This window comes from Lepidochelys olivacea, assembly GCF_965140295.1.
Source record: "Lepidochelys olivacea isolate rLepOli2 genome assembly, chromosome: 20".
Lineage (NCBI taxonomy): Eukaryota > Metazoa > Chordata > Testudines > Cheloniidae > Lepidochelys > Lepidochelys olivacea.
This window is the reverse complement of record NC_140430.1, coordinates 8,560,278-8,581,109: the sequence shown is the minus strand read 5'-3', so window position 1 is coordinate 8,581,109 and position 20,832 is coordinate 8,560,278. Positions and strand designations below refer to the sequence as shown.

The 20,832-nt window shown below is 49.2% G+C and overlaps 1 protein-coding gene across 11 annotated transcripts in view; it reads right to left on the bottom strand.

Moving 5' to 3' along the window:
- Nucleotides 1-20,832, bottom strand: part of BRD4 (bromodomain containing 4) — a 259,586-nt gene that overhangs the window by 25,133 nt on the left and 213,621 nt on the right. For 8 of the 11 annotated variants that reach the window (XM_084610636.1, XM_084610643.1, XM_084610645.1 and 5 more), the window contains 4 exons: nt 20,470-20,629; nt 20,077-20,207; nt 13,066-13,277; nt 11,716-11,935 (listed from right to left, as the gene is read on the bottom strand). In XM_084610636.1, the coding sequence (XP_084466762.1) occupies nt 11,716-11,935; nt 13,066-13,277; nt 20,077-20,207; nt 20,470-20,629 (723 nt within the window). Of the gene's footprint in view, nt 1-6,607; nt 11,304-11,715; nt 11,936-13,065; nt 13,278-20,076; nt 20,208-20,469; nt 20,630-20,832 lie in introns of those variants that run through there. The other 3 variants (XM_084610637.1, XM_084610638.1, XM_084610644.1) reach the window with 2 other exon arrangements.

The following is a 20,832-nucleotide window of genomic DNA, read 5'->3' as shown; positions in this document are numbered from 1 at the left end:
GACTGCTGTGGCCAAAATGTCAACGAGGCTATGTGCTAACTCCTTGAGTACCTCCATCTCCAGCCCCATGTTAGCAGCCGCCCTTTTTAGAAGCTCCTGATGGGTTCTAAATTCATCTTGTGGAACCAAGAAGCTCGGTCCCAAGACAGCTTCATCTGGGGAGGAGGAAGAGGCCTGAACCAGTGGGGTCCTCCTCTTCTTTGACCCCAGTTACATTCCCCAGGCCCACATCTTGTGTGCTGGTAATGGACTCAGTACTAGAGTCTGGGTCAGGTGCAGAATGGTGAGGTGGAGGGGCCCTGCTCTTGGACACAAGCAAATAGGAATGGTTGGATGGTGGTCCTGGTACTGGGGGGGAAGCCCCACAGGTTCCAGAATGGCCACTGGACCTGCATTGGCCATTGTCCTCCAGGCCAGATGCCAGTAAGTGGACCTACACCAGGATCCAGCGGGATGTAGGATGGGTAATGGCAGCGGCTCTTAGGCTGGGTGCAGGGCTCGATCACCAACTCCAAAGAAGAGCTTTCCTGAGGTACTCCCTTACTTCTGCTGGTCAGTGATGAGGGTCTGGGGATTGGTGCTGGATCAGGGAAGACCTTGTCGATGACAGGAGAACCGGTTTGCCTGTGGTCAGTACTGAGGCCCCTGGTGCCAGGTAAGAGCTCAAAGCCCCATGCTCCCTTCTGCTCGTCACACTCATGGGAGCCAGTGATTGTCCCACTGGTGGTACCGGGAGGGACAGTAGGTCCCTGGCCACTGCAAAGGCCTCCAGGGTGGAAGGCACCATGATCCTGCTGGCGTCACAATGACTCCCTGGCATCGATGCGTGATCCCACTCCAGACTCAACAGCCCCTGTGGGCAGGGTGGAGTCGATGGTGCTGCTAGGGCACCGGAGGTGGAGGAGTGGCCTGACATGGTTGACACTCCGCTGCACTCCCCTTGTTTGTCCTTTTCTGGGGCCAGGGAGCATCCCCTCTCAGACCATTGCTTCTTGTGTTTCTTTCTTGTCACTGGAGATCATAGAATCATAGAATCTCAGGGTTGGAAGGGACCTCAGGAGGTCATCTAGTCCAACCCCCTGCTCAAAGCAGGGCCAATCCCCAATTTTTGCCCCAGATCCCTAAATGGCCCCCTCAAGGATTGAACTCACAACCCTGGGTTTAGCAGGCCAATGCTCAAACCACTGAGCTCTCCCTCCCCGCAATGGGAGAACAGTGCCAAGAAACACGCGGTGCTGGAGGGGAACTTCGCACTGAAACCGAGGAGCGCGGTGCCAAGTCGAACTGGCTTGGCTCAGATGCCGGTCTAAGTGCGGTTTCCATTAGGATAGCCCGTAGTCTAGCCTCCCTGTCTTTCTTTGTAAGAGGCTTAAAGTCTCAACAGATTTGACAACGTTCTCATATGTGAGCCTCTCCCAGACACTTCAGACAGCTGGAGTGTGGGTCGCTCACCAGCATAGACTTGGTGCAGGAGGTGCAGGGTTTGAAACTGGAGGACAGGGACATACCCAGCCCCAGGGGCAAAGGGAGCCCCTCTATGCTAAGAGAGGGGGCTCTATCTACACTAATGCTGTTTACATTACTACTAAAACAAAGACTAATAAACTAAGCTGAAGAGCAACCACTGAATGACACCTTGCTGAAGCAAGTGTTGCTCCCGCGACAGTCACAGGGTAAGAAGGAACTGAGAGGGTGCAGGGCTGGCAGTGCCCCTTATAACGGCACATAAGCGAAGCGCGTGGCACCAAAAGGCACGAGAGCCGGCCTGACTGATATCACTATGGAAATGTTTCTGGCAATGGTGCACAGGGGGGGCACATACCTAATGTAGACTGGACATGAGTAATCACTTGAAGAACTTGCTTTTCATATTTAAATGAAATCTGTGATTCACCCATAATCCCCTGACTCTGGGAGCTGGGTCTTTATGGCTGAAGGAATACAAGGCCCTATCAAGGCCTTGAGAAATGATGTGGGGGTTGCTAGTAAAATCGTGCCTGAGTCAGGAGGTGAAGTTAGGCAAATTGGTTATTGTGAACTTTGTAACTGTTAGGCAAATTAGAACTTTTCTGGGAGGTTAGGGCCTCCCTGCCAGAGCCAGAGACCTAGTAGGAGCTATCTGTAACTGCTCGGCACAGAAACAGTTGAGACAAGAGAGTGATATGCAAGCAGTTCCAGGCAGACACAGCCCAAGTGCAGCTGAACCCGTGGGCAAAGGGCATAGGGGGTAAGCAAGGAAAAGCAGCTCAGAAGGTCCGTCGATAGCCAAGACCACGGAAGACATGGAAGATGTGATGGGTTCTATTTCTGACTCTGCTGTAAGTATCTGATGGCTCCTTACCGTATTTAGGTGGGGACAATTCATTCACATAATCATCTAAGGTGCTATTGGGATGACCAGCCTTTGGACTAATAAAGGTACTTTCAGTTCAAGTGTAGACAAGTGGTGGGCAAACTTTCTGGCCCGAGGGCCACATCAGGGAATAGAAATTGTATGGTGGGCCATGAATGCTCACAAAATTGGGGTTGGGAGGGGGGTGCAGGCTCTGGGGTGGGGCTGGGGTTGAGGAGTTTGGGTTGCAGGAGGGTGCTCTGGGCTGGGACCAAGGGGTTCGGCGGGCGGGAGAGGGGTCAGGGCTGGGGCAGGGGTGCGGGAATAGGTGCAGGTTCAGGCTGGGGATGCAGGCTCTGGGGTGGGGCTGCAGATGAGAGGTTTGGGGTGCAGGAGGGTGCTCTGGTCTGGGATCGAGGGGTTTGAAGAGCAGGAGGAGTATCAGTGCTGGGGAAGGGGGTTGGGGCATGGGGAGGGGCTCAGGGGTGCAGGCTCTGAGTGGCATTTGCCTCGAGCATGGTGCAGCCCCCAACCCAGTGTCCCGGCCAGAGCGGGCCGTTGTTTGCCTACCTGTGGTGTAGGCTCATTGAACCTTATGGGGAAGGGATAAAGATTTTCAACAATGGCAAATACCAACTATTGCCCAAGTTGGCCCTCAGCAGCTATTTATGTGCTATTTACACTGGCCCTCAGCAGCTGAAGGGACTCAGCTGGGCCACGCAGCTCAGTGCTTGGAAGCAGAAGGAATTTCAGATCGAGATTCCGGGCTCTGCAGATCATGGCCTTTGGCTGGACAAAGGCAAAGGAGGGAGTCACCGAGCTGGACTGTTATTCAAAGGGGACTCAGCGGTGGTGAAAGTTGTGCAATAGGGCCCATGATCCCTCAAAACGACGTCAGATAAAATGGAAGACTAAAAATCCAGCTGTCAAATGTTTAGAGATCTGTGTCATGGGTGGCCAAACAGGGTGATCACATCAGGGAAGTGCTGTCTGGGATTAAAGCCTATGAAGCCTGTTATGTTCCTGATGTTTGTGCCCCTCCCCCTCACCCCACCCCAGGCCTGAGGAGTCTCATCCCTGGGTGGCATTGGAACCCCAGGGGGAGTGGTAGCTGGCACACACCAGGGGGCAGTTTTCAGGGCAGGAATAGTCCAATGTCTGTTTAGATCAGGGGCGGGCAAACTTTTCGGCCCGAGGACCACATCTGGGTATGGAAATTGTATGGTGGGCCATGAATGCTCACGAAATTGGGGGTTGGGGCGCGAGAGGCAGTGAGGGCTTCAGTGGTGGGGCTGGGGTGCAGGAGTGTGCCCCGGGCTGGGACCGAGGGGTTTGGAGGGTGAGAGGGGGTCAGGGGTGCAGGCTCCGGATGGTGCTTACCCCAAGCAGCTCCCAGAAGCAGTGGCATGTCCTCTCTCCAGCTCCTATGCGGAGCCACGGCCAGGTGACTCTGCGCGCTGCCTCATCCACAGGGACTGCTCCTACAGTTCCCATTGGCTGCAGTTGCCTGCCAATGGGAACTGCAAGCGCAATGTGCAGAGCCCCCTGGCTGCCCCTACATGTAGGAGGCAGAGGGGGGACATGCCCCTGTGTCCAGGAGCCACATGGAGCCCCAGCATGCACAGAGCGGGGCAAGCCCTCGACCCCACTCCCCAACTGTTGCAGGGCAAGCCCCAGACCCCGCTCCCCGGCTGGAGCTTGAGGGCCAGATTAAAATGTCTGAAGGGCTGGATGCGGCCCCTGGGCCACAGTTTGCCCACCCCTGGTTTAGATGCACTTTTCTGTCAATCAAGCTGATGCAGAAGGCCCCCTGCCCCCAGTGCTGGGGATGATTCCCACTGCAAGCTGCCATGGGGACATTTCATAGAATATCAGGGTTGGAAGGGACCTCAGGAGGTCATCTAGTCCAACCCCCTGCTCAAAGCAGGACCAATCCCCAATTTTTGCCCCAGATCCCTAAATGGCCCCTTCAAGGATTGAACTCACAACTGTGGGTTTAGCAGGCCAATGCTCAAACCACTGAGCTATCCCTCCCCCCGTTTCAAAGTGGAAGGATGCTCTAGGATCTTGTGCAATGACTTCTCCTGCTGTGTTCGCCACCAAACGCCCTTTGGCCCAGGGAAATGTCCACAGGCCCATTTTCCAGAGGGGTAAACAGAGAGACAGGCAGCGTAAGTGACTTGGAAAAGGTTACATAGAAAATGTAGGGCAGAGTGGGGAACAGAGCTCTGCTCTTGATGGCAGCAGCTCTAGGTCTGAGCCAAGAGAGCCTCATACAATGGACTTCAAATCGCTGACTTCAGGCCACCATACAATGGAACTAACAGTTCTCACCCACCTTTGTGAAAGGCTTTGAGATCTGTAGGCAACAGCATGCCGTGCAAGTGCAATGGAGCGGTCTTAGCCACGCTCTCAGACATCAAGCCCAGAGGTGGTCAGTAACATGGTCGGGAGGTCACGTGGCCCCACTGGGTGGCATCAGCTGTGGAGCCATGAGAACTGGGCTCTAGTCTTGGGGCTGACACTCATTTGGTATTTTCCTTCTCAATGTTCACAGTGAAGGGAGCTGTGTGACTCTTTGGGGGGTGCTGCCATTGACATCAGCAGAGACAGGGATTGCACCCTTGGTCCACAATGTAGTTGCATACAATATCCCACCATTTCCAAAACACAAGCATTTAGAATAAGGAATAGAGCCTTTCAGGACGGCAGAAAGCTTGCACTGCCCATGTGAGGGGGATGGTCATGATTCAATCCAGACTTAAGATCTTGGGTGCTGTTAGGATATAGATATTCAGGCCTGTCTGCAAAGGCCTGTACTCTTAAGAATTTAGGTGAATTTTTTTTCACTTAGCTAGTTCTAGAGGTATAAAAGAAAGAATCAAAATCACTGTCTGCTGGCGAAAGAGCCTTCTCTTACTGTGACAGTCTGAGGCCCTGTTCTTAGGCTAAGCAGCAGAGGCAGCCATAAGCTGGGAAGCGACAAGTCACCTCTTCACATTCCCAACTAGTCACATTGAAATAAGGTGCGACTAGGCTGTTAGAAATACAATCCTGTCCTGATAATGTCTATCGCCTCCAGAGAAAGGGAAGGGCCTAGAAGATGTAAAAGGAAACTTAGTTTGACAGCAGCCTGTCTGGCAAGAACTCACTTATCACTAGCTGGGATGTGAAATCCTCATTTCTGGGTTTGTTCTATCACTGTAGGCCCCATTTCCGTTGTCTGTCTGTATAATCCCTGTCTGGTTCTGTGATTGTTTCTCTCTGCTGTATAATTAATTTTGCTGGCTGTAAACTAATTAAAGTAGTGGGATATAATTGGTTACATAATCATGTTACAATATGTTAGGATTGGTTAAATTTCAGGAAAATGATTGGTTAAGGTATAGCTAAGCAGAACTCAAGTTTTACTATATAGTCTGCAAAAAGGAGTACTTGTGTCATCTTAGAGACTTGTTAGTCTCTAAAGTGCCACAAATCCTCCTTTTCTTTTTGCGGATACAGACTAACACGGCTGCTACTCTGAAACTCATTATATAGTCTGCAGTCAATCAGGAAGTAAGGGTGGGGAATGGGAACAGGGAATAGGGGTGGGGAAATTGGAACCATGTTTTGCTAAGGTGGGGAAATGGGAACAGGGACACAGGTAAGGCTCTGTGGTGTCAGAGCTGGGAAGGGGGACACTAAGGAAGGAAACTGGAATCATGCTTGCTGGAAATTCACCCCAATAAACATCGAATTGTTTGCACCTTTGGACTTCGGGTATTGTTGCTCTCTTTTCACGCGAGAAGGACCAGGGAAGTAGGTGGGTGAAGGAATAAGCCCTCTAACAGGTGCCAGTTTGTGACATCTTACAGGAATGACATTTTCAGAGGGGGTACCTGGCACTTTCATGGAACCAGGCTCCTTCAAGGGGTCACCTGTTGGGCCCCCAAAAGCATTCGTCACTGTGAAGACTCTTGGCCAGTGCATTGGTGATAACCATGTGGCAGCAAACAGGTTAGAATAGCCAGCACTATCCATTGCCTTGCTTTAAGTTCTGGGGTTTTATCAATGAGGTCAGTGGCACTGTTGCAATGTAGCCACAATAGCTGATTTTTGGAATATAAAATGCGATGATTAAGGTGTCGATCCTGCAATAAGCCCTTTATGGAGCTGGGGCCCAAACACTATCGCAGTCTTGGGGGAATCTAGTCTCAATGCAGAAAACGAGATAAAATTTCAGACAAAGTAGTTTTAGCTTTATATTCAGTACAAATGTTTATTTTTGCAATGAGAACTGCACAAAAAAACCTTTAGTATATAAGTGAAAACTCTATGAATTCCCTTCTACAAATGTCTAAAGTGTTTAATACAAGTCTCAAATTCACTGACAGAATTATTTGCCAAGCGTTCCGTGCAAAAAGTACAGTGGGATTGTACATTTCTCTTATTCTTTTGTACAGGATTAAAGAGAAGGAGAAAATAACCAGGATTACATCATTTAGACTAGACTTCTATAGCAAGAAGATGCATTCTAATGTCCATAACTGTTAAATCATACACAAGGGGATGGGGTGGGGGAAATTAAATAGTGTATCATCTGAATTACAACCCAATTATAAACACACATAGCAAAACAGGAAAAAACCCATGAGAATAGCAAAAAACAAAAACAAAAAAAACCCCACCTTTGGCAGAAAAAAAAACTGAAGGAACCATTTCTCCAGCTAAAGATACCACATTATGGTCATCATTCAGCAACGTGTAAAAACAAACAAAAGATGCACAGAAGAGAACAAGAAGTGTACAGCTTAAAAAAATATTTAAAGTTACAGAGTATGTAGGTGCAACCTGTAAACGTTTCCAGATATTTGCAAACAATACAGAGCCGAGCAAGAAAGGGAAAGAAAGACTGGATGAACTCACCAGTCTAAAATATGCTACCGCTACTCCGAATTATTAACTACTGATGATAAAGGTTTGGCAAATTTCAAATGCAAAAAAGGGTTGAACATTAAAAAAAGGACTAATATCGCTAGTGACTAGATACAGGAGGATTTGTTCTTTGCATACATATAAATTATATAATATTTGTTTTCTTTATTTTACAACCTAGGGTGCTCTCTTAGAAGTTCCAGCACTTCCAATTGGTTTGTTTTTCTTGTTTGCAATGTGGTGGATTTTATGTACAATTGCGATGAGTGTGTGTGTGGTCACTCTTACAGCGGATGTGCACTTAAAAATACCCGGAAACCCTGAGCTTAAAATTAAAGGAGGGAGGAGATGATCACCCAAAGTGCTTTCATAAGAAGAGGAGAGAGCTTGGAAAGAGGAATACTGCCCAAGAAGGGTGAGAGATGGAAGCAGCTCGCCCCATGGCTCTGCGTGAGGCTCAAGAGACGTTGTTGGAAGAGGTTAGAGGAGAAGCCAACGGTTCAGATTTCCCCCACTACGATCTTACACAATGCACAACCGAAAAAAGATTGAAATCCAGAGGCAATTTACAAACTGTAACACATGCTTGTTCTGGAGAGGATGCAGCGGAAGCCCTGGGAAAGGACTGTAAGAAGTGACTGTTACTAGCCCTCGGGACATGGAAATGGCACGTTCCCTACCTCTCTTCGTAACTATTCCATGCCCTACAGTGCCATGAAGTTTTGCTCCTGCCAATTCTTGGGGATCAGAGTAAAATCAAGCATATCCTATTCCTCTGGCTTGGCACAGCACAGAGAATCTGCCCAAGCCAAGAGAGCCTGCCCACCCTTTGCCCAACCTGAGGCCCTAGCAACCATTTGCCAGCAACATAAGGGTGGCTCCTAATTTGCATACAATGATGCCAGTTGTGTCCATTTTTATCATGGGTGGGGGGCCTTGGCTCACAAGAATACTACAAGTCCCAGCATACACTGATCTTTGCCAGGTCACTGGCATGAGCACAGGATACTGGGACCTTTCAGATTGCAGTTGTATTTTAAGGTTAAGGGCAGCCACCACTTGTTGATCCACACTGACACATCTCATCTAAACAAACCCACTGAGCTCTGAGGCTAAGCTGCAGCCAGTCCCTGGTCCGGCCTGGGGCTCTGCCAATCAAGGAGAGCTGGGATGCTGCTCTTTTGGGTTTCTCTTTGCAACAGCAGCAGGATCAGCTGCTAATGAAGTTCCCTGGTGCAGGTTCTCCCAAAGGAAATCAGGACTTTTCCACTAGCGACACCAAGGGGCTAGGCAGTTCACTGGGATGATTTCCTGAAATAGCCAACAGAAAAGCGGGGCTCTACATTCCCAAGCACAAAGAGGTCTTCATCTGATGCAGTTAATAAGCTCCCTATGATGATTAGATAGAATCAAGAACTATTCCTCACGACGTCACCAGACAAATCCTGCACTCTGCTTCTCTGGGCTTGTCAGTGACCATGGCTAGCACAGTGGGGAGGCCAGAGATTAAGAGCTACAGAGATGAGGGACTTGAGTGTTCTCACCATTCTCTTGGTCAGTACAAGTTTTGATCACTGACTAGAGTCAGGAGGAGCCTGTCAGGTTTGACTAACATGGAGTGGGGGGTAGGGGAAGGATTTGGGCAGGTTTATGGGATGGATTTCTAGACTTTCTTGCAGCCTCCTCACGACCCCAGCCACAGCTGGCTCACACATCACTAGGTCCATCATGTTAGCTAAGAGAAACTTACTTAACAGGCTGATTTCTTTTAAACTTATTCCCCTCCCCACTGGCAGCAGAGAGCTCTAATGGATGACAAGAAAGTAGCTTAGAAAACACTGAAGTCATCTTATGGCAGACAGTCAAACCCTACAACCTGAGGCTACTATTTCAACGCTTGCTTGGTCACAGACAACAGCAAAGTGGAGTTTATCCATACTAGTGCAGTCTAATCTGTCCCCTGTCCTGACTGGATCTTCCCAGAGATAGCTGCACCCAGTTCTCACACTGAACTAGGTCTGGAATGTGAAGAGAAGGCCCTCCCACCCCATCGTCCATGCTCCTCCTCCCACCCTCCACATTCAAACCTCATAAAGCAAGTATCAATGGAAGCCACCAGCTCTCAAAATGAATAGGTTGGCCAAGGCTTGGAGAATCCCAGCTCTTGCTCAGTGGGACAAACGTCACCTCTGGAACTAGGCAGGCTCTTGTGCTTGCTTTACATAGTGTTAGTTACGTCTGCATCACAATCTCAGAAACTGGGAAGGAACTGCGCTGGCTGTTTGAGACGCTGTGGGTGTCAGTGCTGGGTGTCCTGATGCGCCCTCTGGGTGAGAGAGGGGGGCCAACAGCAGAATGAAGCCTTCACACAAGACCAGCCTCGCTACACCTTGTCCAGGATCATGTTGCTTTAGCATGGCAGCTCTCCTGGCCCTCGCTTAGGAGGGAGGATGCACGTTGACTAGCTGGGACAAGCTTCCCCCCCACGATGGAGACAGGAGCATGAGAACTCCTTCCTTCCCCCTAGAGCACAGTCAGGAGACAGGGACAAGCTTTCCTCAACAATCCTCACCCCTTTAAACAATTTCATCACAAGTAGGATTCAAAGAAATGTCAGTACGACACCATCTTTTAAAAAAAAAGAGATGAGTTTATTCCATGATCAGTACAGACCAAATGCATATTCACCGTATTAAAGTAAAACCAATCAATTACTCCAGCGCTCGCCCCATACTGACACACCAGTATTGTACTGTATAGTGGGTATTTATGGCACATAACGTTTTAACAGTTCACAGAATAAAATTAAAAGAACACACACTGAAGGCGCATGGGAAAGCGCCCACTGCTGGTGAGTGAGATTTGATAGGTGGTGGAAGGAGCCTTTCCAAAACTGCCTCCTCCACCTGCCCTCCTCTCAGCCACTCCTTTTAGGTATAAAAACTTTTTTTTTTTTTTTTTAACACCATATTTTATGACATTTAAAAAAACCCAAAATGCAACTTTCTGGTTTTACAGTTAAAAATATAGGCTAAAAGTTTGGAACTGAGCAAAATATAAGCAGTGTTTTTACACCGAGTTTGGTGGCTCACCAAAATCTTCAAACAAATATATGCCAACTATAGTCACTATACAATACAGCCACGGTTAAACACTAGTAACAGGGTGGTAGCTTCCCCTGGTGTTACTGGTTTCCCCACTCCACTCTATAACAAAGACAAATAATACCCAGTCAAGAGTCGAGCAGTGCCAAACTGCCTGGAGGAAAAAAAACAGACTGAAAGAAACTGACTTTGGTTGGTAGTCTAGCTCCAATTCCTGGACCTCCACACAATGCTAAAACAAAAACCTCACTCAAATGGCCAGTTACACTTGACACCTCCACTGTACTATTCCCTTTTTCACAAGCGAACACTTACAGAGAATGGCTCCCAGCTAAAGGCTTGTGGGAAGTTAAGTTAAAGGCAAAGCCAGTGATGAAAGGACCAGACACAGCTTGTGTATTTTCCCATCTGGACCCCAGGTCTCCCATTGTTGCCAGGATACTCCCATAGGCAGCCTCTCAGTGAAGAGCATCTCTTGCTGTCATGACACAGCACTGTTTATTCATAGACATTCTGTAACTTAGAACCTTTATGGATAGAAAAGGTGTGAAGAACATGAAGTCCTGGATATACTGTGAATACGTTTGGCATAGAGAATGTCGAGTGATCAGGGCACCCTTCCCAGCAGCTGCATGTCCAATCAAACCTAGTACATAGTTGGCTTGTCTTGGTCGGTCTTTCTTCAGTGTGTGAGGGGGGGCAAAAGTCAAACTGTAAGGCAGACTCTGCTGATCCTTCTGAGGCCTCAACTGAAAGATCTGCAATGGTCATACATGCAGAAGGGCTGCAGGAATGCTCCCCCTCCCAGCCGCCGTTAACACTATGGAGAGTCAAAGATTCGCCGGGAAATTAAAGAGTCAGGAGAAGAAAACCAGGCGCTATTAGAAAAGATTCTCTTCGAATATTGCCAACAAATCGCTCTGGAAATTCATGTCGATAGTAGCTGCCATCTGAAGGGGAAGAGGAGATAGGAGAATTACAAAGGCTGCAGGATTGATGCTCACAAGAGCACATTGCAGGGATGCTGCACTTGACTCAATGGGTGGCATTAGGGGCCAGGGATTTTGTTGGGCTACCTAAACTTTTTACTGGTATAATCTAGTACTTTTTCCCTATAAAAGTGGACTTAAGTCTCCTGGCACAGTTATCTGCCAATCTGTTGAGTCTTCACTCAGTTCACCAAGGCATCAGCATTCCAGCAAAAGCACTCTGGCCTGCTTGTAACCCCCGGCTGATAAACCCAGCGTGCTCTAGGACTATCAAATTACACTGCAGAGTGATGCTCTGTCACTCAGCTCATTGCCGGAGCATCTGCCTCAAAGAGCCCCACATCAGAGTGCCCAATATCCCCCCACCACTCACCGCCTCTCTGCGCCTTCGCTCCTGCTCCCGTTTTCTGGCCATCTCTCTCTGCTGATCCAGCATAGACTGAGAGGACTGTGGCTGAGAGCTCTGTGCTTGGGGCGCAGAGGCTGCAGCTGGCTGCTGCTGCTGCTGCTGCTGGTGCTGCTGCTCCTGGCGTCTTCGGACTTCTTCCTGAACTCTGCGAGCTTGCTCCAGGGCATCCTCATCATCACGACTCCTGCCAAGACCCGAGTGTCATTAGAATGGTGGGGTGCTTTGTGCAACCACATAAGGCATCATGGCAGTTTCTAATACAGCTCTACGGGGGTACTGCTGGGTCCTTCTTCCACACCCAGGGCTGGCTCATCATTGCTGTGATGAAGGACTATTTGAGGAAACACCCTTCTAGAGTGGGAAGGGATGTCTCAGATTTGGCTGTTTCAAACTTGTTCCTAGTGTGACCCATATCTTAGAGCTTCTCATGGATGCCTCCCTTCCCCACTGTGATCCCATAACCTTCCTGCGGGAACTCCAGCAATCACTGACATAGTGAAGTCTCTGAGGAAAGGACTCAATGTATTACATTTTTAATGCCAGGTAGCAGCTGGAAACGAGGAAGAGCAGCCAGCACCATATGTCCAGCCATCTCCCCCAGCAAGCGCTCCTTGAGGATCCCAGTTGGAGAATGGGCAGCTAAGGGGTTTCCCCCTGTGGAGTTTGTTGCATAGTCAAGCCGCCCATTTTGCAACACCCACACTGTGGAATGGGAAGTGCTTAGCATAGAGAGATTCTTGCTCATATTGCTTCTTGCTTAACAGTACTGTTAGTCAGCTTAAGGAGGAGGAAACAGCAGCTGTTATCCAGTGGCACACCCAGATACCTCAGTGGTATGAACTGTGAATAGAGTATGATGCTGGAGCTCTACAACTTGCACTGGCTCTTGTGTGGGCAAGGAGCCCATCTCCTCGTGAGCCCACCAGGGAAACAGTGGCTATATTACACACACTGATTATGTTCAGAGTCCCTGCACTGCAGCATGTAAGTGCTGCCACACGTCTAGGCTAACAGAGCTGAGGTATAACCCGAGGGAGCTAGAGAAAAGGTGGCCTGGACAACAGGGCCATGTCTGGTATACCCCTCAAAAGGGCAGTGGAGACAGCCCTATCCTCACCATCTTCTGGTTGATCCTGCTGCAAAACCTATCTTTTCCCAAAGTATCAGCAGTGGCTCCAAGACACCAAGCTGACAAGTGAAGCAAAAAGCAGAAGAGATTGTCCCCAATGGGGACATAGCCCCATTCACAGCACCTTGGTACCCTAGAGAGACAAGCTTTAGGAGCAATGAAATACAGATGTGCAGGCCTCTCACCTCATCCTCTCCTGCTCCCGCCTCAGCCGCTCCTTCTCCTTTTCCACCTGTTCTGCCTGAGCCTTGAGCGCCTTCTCCCGCTCCTCCTTCTCCCGCGCTGCCCTCTTGAAATGCTCAAAGCTGTCGCTGGAGGACTTTGCTGTGGAGGACGGAGTCGTGAGGGGTTTCTGGACCAAGCTTGCCCACGAGCCCATGTTCTTTATTTTCAGATCCTGTGAAGTCAAGAAGGCACCATTAGTGATGAACTGGGCCATAACTAGCAGACATAGCCTCCCAGCTAATGTTAACAGCACACAGTAGCATGAGTCTGGCATGAACCTTAGTGCTAGGCATTATGGTTAAGTTCTTAGTAAGAGGCCACAGAACTCCCCCAAAATCATTTGCTGAAGGGAACCTTCAGCACTTGTGACCTGTTTCAATCCAGCACAGACTGACAGTTACTGAAAGAGGAGGTTACTTACCTATAACTGGAGGTTCTTCGAGATGCGTGGTCCCTATTTGTATTCCCAGAGGGGTTACGCATGCGAACCATGCACCTGCAGTCGGAGCATTTGAAATTAGTGTGCATCGGTCAGTGCATGCGCCTGTGTTCACCTTGTGCTTCCAGCCAAGGTGATAAAGGCTGATGTGAACCGGACCATGTCACCAGTTCCTTCTCCAATGTGAATCAGACAGATCCGTAGGAGAAAGGAAGGAGGGTGGGAAGTGGAATACAGATAGGGACCACGCATCTCAAAGAACCTCCAATTACAGGCAAGTAACCTCTTCTTCAAGTGATGATCCCTACTATTCCACTGGTGGTGATTAACAAGCAGTACTTAAGTCGGAAGAGGGTGCAAGGATGAGGAAGGAATGGTTGTGTGGAGAACAGGCATGCCCAAGGAGATATCTGCTGCTGAGTCCTACACTAAGATAGTGTGCTGCAAAGGTGTGTAAGAACTCCAGGTGGCCGCTCTACATTGTCCCTAACTGAAGGGAGTCCATGGTCGAAGCCTGAGCTCTCGTGGAGTTAGCCTGCAATGCTGTGGAGATAGGTCGGCCTGACAGTTGGTAGCAGAGTGCAACCCAAATGCAATCCAAAATCCATTTAGAGATCCTCTCGGTGGAGATGACTTGTCCCCCGAGTCTTTCGGCTACTATAACATATACAGCATAGGGGAGTTCCTGATTGGTTTTGTGCTCTGCAAGCAACAGGCCAGAGCTTGTCAGACATCGAGAGAATGGAGTTGATGTTCCTCTGCAGATGTGTGTGGTTTCAGGAAGAAAACAGTTAAGTGAATAGACTGACTGATGTGAAACTGGGAGACCACCTTTGATAAAACCTTGGGTCGAGACGTAGGGAAAGGATCCTTCTCAAACACTATAAAAGGCAGATCCTCTATCATAGCTTCAAGTTCACCAACCTTCTCGCAGAAGTGATAGCAACAAGGAAAGCAACTTTCATGGAAAGGAGGGACATAGAGCACGATGGTAACAGTTCAAAGTGTGGTTTTGTTAGCATAGAGAGAACTAGATTCATGTAACCATTGGGGTGTGATCATTTGGGTGGGAGAGGTTGTGATGAGGCCTTTCCAAAACCTAGTGGTTAGTGGGTGTGTAAAGACGGTGCAACGTGCTAATTGCCGTCAGGTGGACTCTCAAAGAGTTGAGGCAAGAGCTGACGACTTCAAGGACAGAACATAATCCAGGATTGGGGGGATCCCCATCAGTTCAGGCAGAAGTACTTTTTGTTGGACCCAAGATGAGAAACGTTTCCATTTGGCTCAGTAACATTGCCTAGTGGAGCCCTTCCTGCTGCTGGAGAGGATGTCTTGCACAGCAGGAGAGCATGTGCATGCTAAAGCAAATGCCCATCCAAATACCATGTTCTGAGGTGGAGTGCACGTGGATTGGGATGCCTGATCTCGCTGTTGTACTGGGTCAGGAGATTGGGGAAGTTGTGGAGGGGAATTGGTGGACAGAATGACTATGTGGAGGAGATTGGGAAACTGGAATTGCCTGGGCCAGCAGGCGACAATCACTCTGTCTTGTTGGATCTTGTGCAGTACCTGAGGCAGGAAAGGTAGAGGAGAGAAGGCGTAGTTGATTTGGTCAAGGAAGCAGGAGAGCATCACCCTGAGAGTGGTGACTGAGGCCTTCTCTGGAGCAGTATGTGATACATTTGCTGTTTGTTTGTGATGTGAATAGATGTCTGGTCAGGGTCCTCCATCAGGTGAAGATGCTGTGTACTACTGAATTGTGATGTTCCCTCTCGTGGTCAATTGCAAAACGTTTGCTGATAGAGTCTGAGACTACATTCTGTGTTCCTGGATGATAGCCTGCAGACAAGAGATCTGGTGATTGATGCACCAAGTCCAGAGAGAGAGAGAGAGGCCAATCTTATTCCCGTTTGTTAATACAGAAAACAGCAGTAGCGTTGTCTGACGTGATGAGACCATGACAGGAGTGAATGAAACAGAAGAAAGGACTGGCATACCTTTCTTACAGCTCGGAGTTCCAGGATATTTATGTGCACCCTGGATTCTTGGGGAGACCATGTGCCCTGTGTCATGTGCTCATCCATGTGGGGATGGGGATGCATTGGTGATGATCTTCTTGTCTGGTAGGAGGGAAGGAAGGGAACCCGCATGCATACATGACATGGCTCTGACCACAATCGGAGGGATGGCAGCATGAAATCCAGGGAATGACAGTTTGGTGAGTAAACATACTGGAGCCACGTCTGAAGGCAGCAAAGGTGGAGTTGTGCAAATGGGATCACGTATGTACGCAAAGCCACGTGGCCCAGGAGGGACAGGAAAGTCCTGGCTGGTACATGATTGCTCATGATGCTAGTTATGATGAGATTTCACTGTCTGGAACCAGTCTTTCAGTAAGTAGGCCTGTACTGTGGCCGAACTGATGATAGCTCCTGCAAAGTTCAGAGACTGTGTGGGGTCTAGGATTGATTTCTCAACGTTGATGATGACTCCAAGGGATGAAAGGAAGTTGAGCAACATGGAGGTTGATGCTTGGGCTTCTTGTCTGGATCGTGCAATTAGAAGCCAGTCTAATGTCTGACAAAGGCTGCAAAGATGGAAAAAACTTTGGTGAAGACTTGGAGCAGTGGCTATTCTGAAAGGGAGCACCCTGCACTGGAAATAGTGGGTGCCCACTATGAATCTCAGGAAACATCTGTGGGATGGATGGATATCAATGTGAAAATAAGCAACTTTTGTATCGAGAACCGTAAACCACATGGCCCTTTTCTAAGGATAGGATAATTGCTGCCAGCATGACCACTGAAAACTTGAGCTTGTGAACGAACCGACAGATGTTGGAGATTGAGGACTGGTCTCCACCCGCCTTTCGTCTTGGGTATCAAGAAGTAAGTTGAGTAAAACCCTGTTCCCCGGTATTCTCTGTGTGTGTGTTCCACTGCTTCCTGTTGTAATGAGTTCACCACTTGGGTGAGAATGCAGTTGTGAGGATGGTCCCTGAAGAGGGACATGGAGGGCGGTCTTGGAGGAGGTAATTCGACGAACTCGTATAGCCCTGGTGGATGCTGTTCGACACCTATTTGTCTATTATCATCGCACTCCAACCATGAGAAAAGAGTGCTAAATGACCCCAATGGGGGGAGTGTGTTTGTGAGGTGTCAGGCATAGTTGTTGGGGCTTGCGTCAGAAATACTTCTTGGTTGGAAGTTTTAGCTGTGATGCTGAAGCTTGCAAAGGAGGCCCAGGAGGGGGCGAGGTAGCAGAGTCTTTTGATGCTTCCTTGGAGGCTCAGGTGGTCTTTGAAGGCAAAATTGTGGGGGACCTATAGCGCTGGTGGAATTTGAGGTTGGGGGCAGGAGCGTAGATGCCCAGTGAGTGAAGGGTGGCTCTGGAGTCCTTGAGGGAATGCAGCGATTAATCTGTCTTTTGGTTAAAAGGATGGGATTCATCAAAAGCGAGGTCTTCAACAGTGCTCCGTACCTCCCTCGGGAAACCAGAGGAATGGAGCCAAGACACACACTGCATAACTATGATCACAGCCATGGCCCTGCAAAGAGGTATCTGCTGCATCTACCCCTGACTGGAGGGCTATTCTGGCTATCAGCTTCCCTTCCTCAGTAAGTGCCTGAAAGTGAGCCCAACTGTGTTGCGGCAGACTATCAGTAAATTCCTGGAACTTGCTGTAATTCAGGAAGTCACACTTGACTAGTAATGCCTGAGAGTTCGCGATACAGAATTGAAGGCTAGCTGAGGAAAATATCTTGTGTCTCAAAAGGTTCAAATGTTGGCCTTCCTTATCAGCAGGTATAGATTGAGGGTGCTGTTGCTTGGCTTGTGCAGTCACTGCCTGGACAACTAGGGCGTTTGGAGGAGGATGCAAAAAAAAAAAAAAAAAAAAAAAAAGTGGGAGGGGGAGGGGACGGGGGGATGGACATACACAACACTCAGACCCCTTAGCAAGAACGTAATGCTTTTTGGCCCCTCTGGGGTAGCCATACATGTGGGAGAGGTGTGCCACCCGGTCCTGGCAGGCTCCAGAATAGCCTCAGTAATAGGCAGTGCAATTGTGGCTGGTCCCAGGTTTCTAGATTTCTTCCAGTGGAAACTGGAGTTCCCTTGAGAATCTCTGCAACAGTTCCTTGAAACTGCCTGTAGTCATCCAGAGGCGAAGGGGATGCTGCAGTCACTGCTTCACCTGGAGATGAAGAGGGAAAACTTACTAATTCTGGCAGCACTGAGGTGTTCCTCTTCCTCCAACAGATCCAAGCGTCTGCTAGAAGGAAACTTTAAGCAGGAGGCAAGCAAAATGTTCCCTCATGGACCAGGCTGGTTCTAAGGGGAGGTATTGGGACCCGGTCCCTAGTAACAGCCAATAGGCCAGATCCGAGGAAGGTTGTGGTGGCCCCCACGGTATGAGGTACCAATGGCTCTGAGGTCATTGAAATGGAGGATGCTGCCATGGATGTGGTAGTCTCTGTGAAGACACGTAGGGGTGACAGGACATAATTGGTTCCTCTCCTGGTTCCTATTTTTCAGAGGAGGAGAAGGCAGACTGGTTCAAATGGTGGTACTGTCAGAAATGGCGGAAGGGTGTAGATCATCAGAGAGGACGGTGAAAGGACCTGTTCTGGGGAAATGTCCTGAGGTGGAGAAATCCTCTCTCTAGAGGAGGAAGGGCTGGCTGGCTGGGGTGACTCTGGGTCTGGCAAGGCGAACATGTCCTGGGGTTCAGGTACAATTCCAGATATCCCCGGTATCACAGGCACCCTTTCCCTGGGCTGCTATCAGTGCCGGTGGCATGGACTTTCCCAGAACAGGAGGATCCCATGTCTTGTGGAGGGTTGGTGATGACGGTACTGTTGGACAGGTGCTTGGAAGTACCAGATTCCATTGCTTGTGGGACTTCTTCTCATGCCTATGAGACTTAGTGAGAATTCCATTCCCATGGCTCGAACTCATGGAAGGAGCGTCCACTTTCTTTGACTTTGAGCAAGACTTAGTACCATGCTTATGGTATGCTTCCTTATCTCCCAGTTAGATGCCTCCACAGGCTTTGGATGTGGTAATGGGAGGTGTGCGTTCCTCACTGATTCAGGCCGATATACAGGGGGAGTTTCCCTACCTGGGTCTGAGTGAGACCTCATGGTGAGCTCTATGTGGTGCTTTCGGAAGCGGAGGGTCTGGCCTTTTTGGGTGTGGCTGGGAAAGGACTGGCAAATACTGAACCTGAATGTGATGTGAGCTTCCCCCAAGCAGTAGAGGCAGCACTGGGTTAATCACTGATGGAGAAGAAGTGCGGGCAGGAGGCGCAGAGTTTGAAGCCTAGAATCCTGGGCATAGTCCAGTACCTGCACACAGGTACCAGGCAGGGTGTTGTATGAAGAAAAAAACAAACCCCAATCTTATCTTAACTAAGTGCTAAAACTGCAATAAAAACGGTAATAAACTGGTAAAACTACCATAAACCGGTAAAACTACCATAAACCTGGGTAAAACTATGTACAACTATCTTTATTAAAGATGCACCAGAGAGGAAGACACTGAAAGTTCCGACCTGCACCATGCGGCAGTGAGAAGAATTGGAGTCACAGTTGGTCAGCCCCTCCCTTTAATACCTTGGACGAAGCACAAGGTGAGCCAGGGCGCATGAAGGGACCAACAGACACTACTTTCAAATTCTCCGACTCTGGGCACACAGTGTGCATGCTTAACCCCTCAGTGGAACACAAATAGGGACCATTACTTCAAGAAGGTGATGTTACCATCTGAAGGCTGTTCACAGTGACATGTATGAAATGAGTTGGTAGTCTCACTTTACAGCTCCTGGTTCCCATATCGTCAAACCACCACATCCGTTTCCCCCATTTGTGGCCAGAAGTGTAGGGCCGAATGGGTCACAGAGACTGAGCTCGCTTCCCACACACAGGGAGTCCTCCCGCTGCATCTCAGTGACACAGGTGGGAGATGCTTGCCTTGCTGTGCCCAGGCTGTTCCTGATCTGCAGATAGAAGCTATCAGTCCTCACAGCTCTCAGCCAGGCCAAATTCTCTTGTACAATCACTTTAACATTAAAAAATTGGGCCCAAACCTTCATGAAGCAGTGAGGATAACAGTGCTGCCTCCCTCCCCGCCCCCCAACACGGGTGGGGAGGGGAGGAGAGGCGGGGGGAGAGAGAGAGCGAGCATACGCGCACTAAAACTAGTTTACTCTGGTGAGCCCCACCCTGGCATGAAGGGACAGGTCTGCTCAATCTGGGATAAGACATGAGGCCATGTCCGCTTCGAGGCACCACAACCTGTGTCCTAAGCAGAAGAGGATGGGGGACCTAGCTGAGTAGATCAAACTGTTAGAGAAGGGACAACTTTGGCCTCGAATTTTTAGGGGCTTTACACTGAGTTCAGCCTCTTCTAGTAGCTCAGAGTTTCTGTGCCCCTTTCGCAAAAAAGAATATAGACCAAATGCTGGAGTGTCGGCAGGACTAAATAACCCCTTCCCACAAACTGACTGCATCCAGGTGTGGTGAATTGTTACCTTTTTAGGAGCGACAGGTGTTTTCAGTTCCTGTTTTTGTCTGTCTTTGTCCTGTACTCCAGGTGGCGGCACATTCTGCTCAGGGGGTCTGATTACAGGCCGCCCACCCTCCATCGGTTTCATTTCTGTTCCTGAAACACACACATATATACCACGGTAAGGGCAAAAGACCATTCCTGCAGGCTGTCAGGGTATCTGAGTTTCCTAGAGCATTCAGGGAGTGATCCTGTCCCTTCCTTCCCCACTATCGAGGGCAGGCCAATTGACTGAGGTGTAGACTCTCAGGCTTTCACCGTGATGAGCAGTCCATTTCTCCATCTCAGCCTTCATCGTAGCCCATGTTACACCCAAAATACACATTTCAACACTAACACCGCAGGGGCTCTAACTTACTTTGCTGGATATGTGCAGGGGGTTTGATGCTCTCTGGGTGCTTGGGAGGTTCCTGTCGCAACGTGGGGCTGAATGTTTCATTTCGGATGACCGGTGAATGCATCTTCTCTTCCTTTGCTGCCATGGGCTGGGATTGCACGACAGAGGGTGCTCTGAGCTCCTGCCATGTTAGCACATTGAGATGGGTCAGTCACCATCCAAACACCTTCCTTGATGGAAGTCCATCCCACATCCACAGAGCCAGTAACATCCTGAACAATCCACCATGAGAGTCCCACAATGGGGCTGGCCTAGCCTCTAATGCATGCTCATGGAGAGTGCACCGTTGTGGGCATGAGCCCAAGCTACCAACACAGGTTGGGA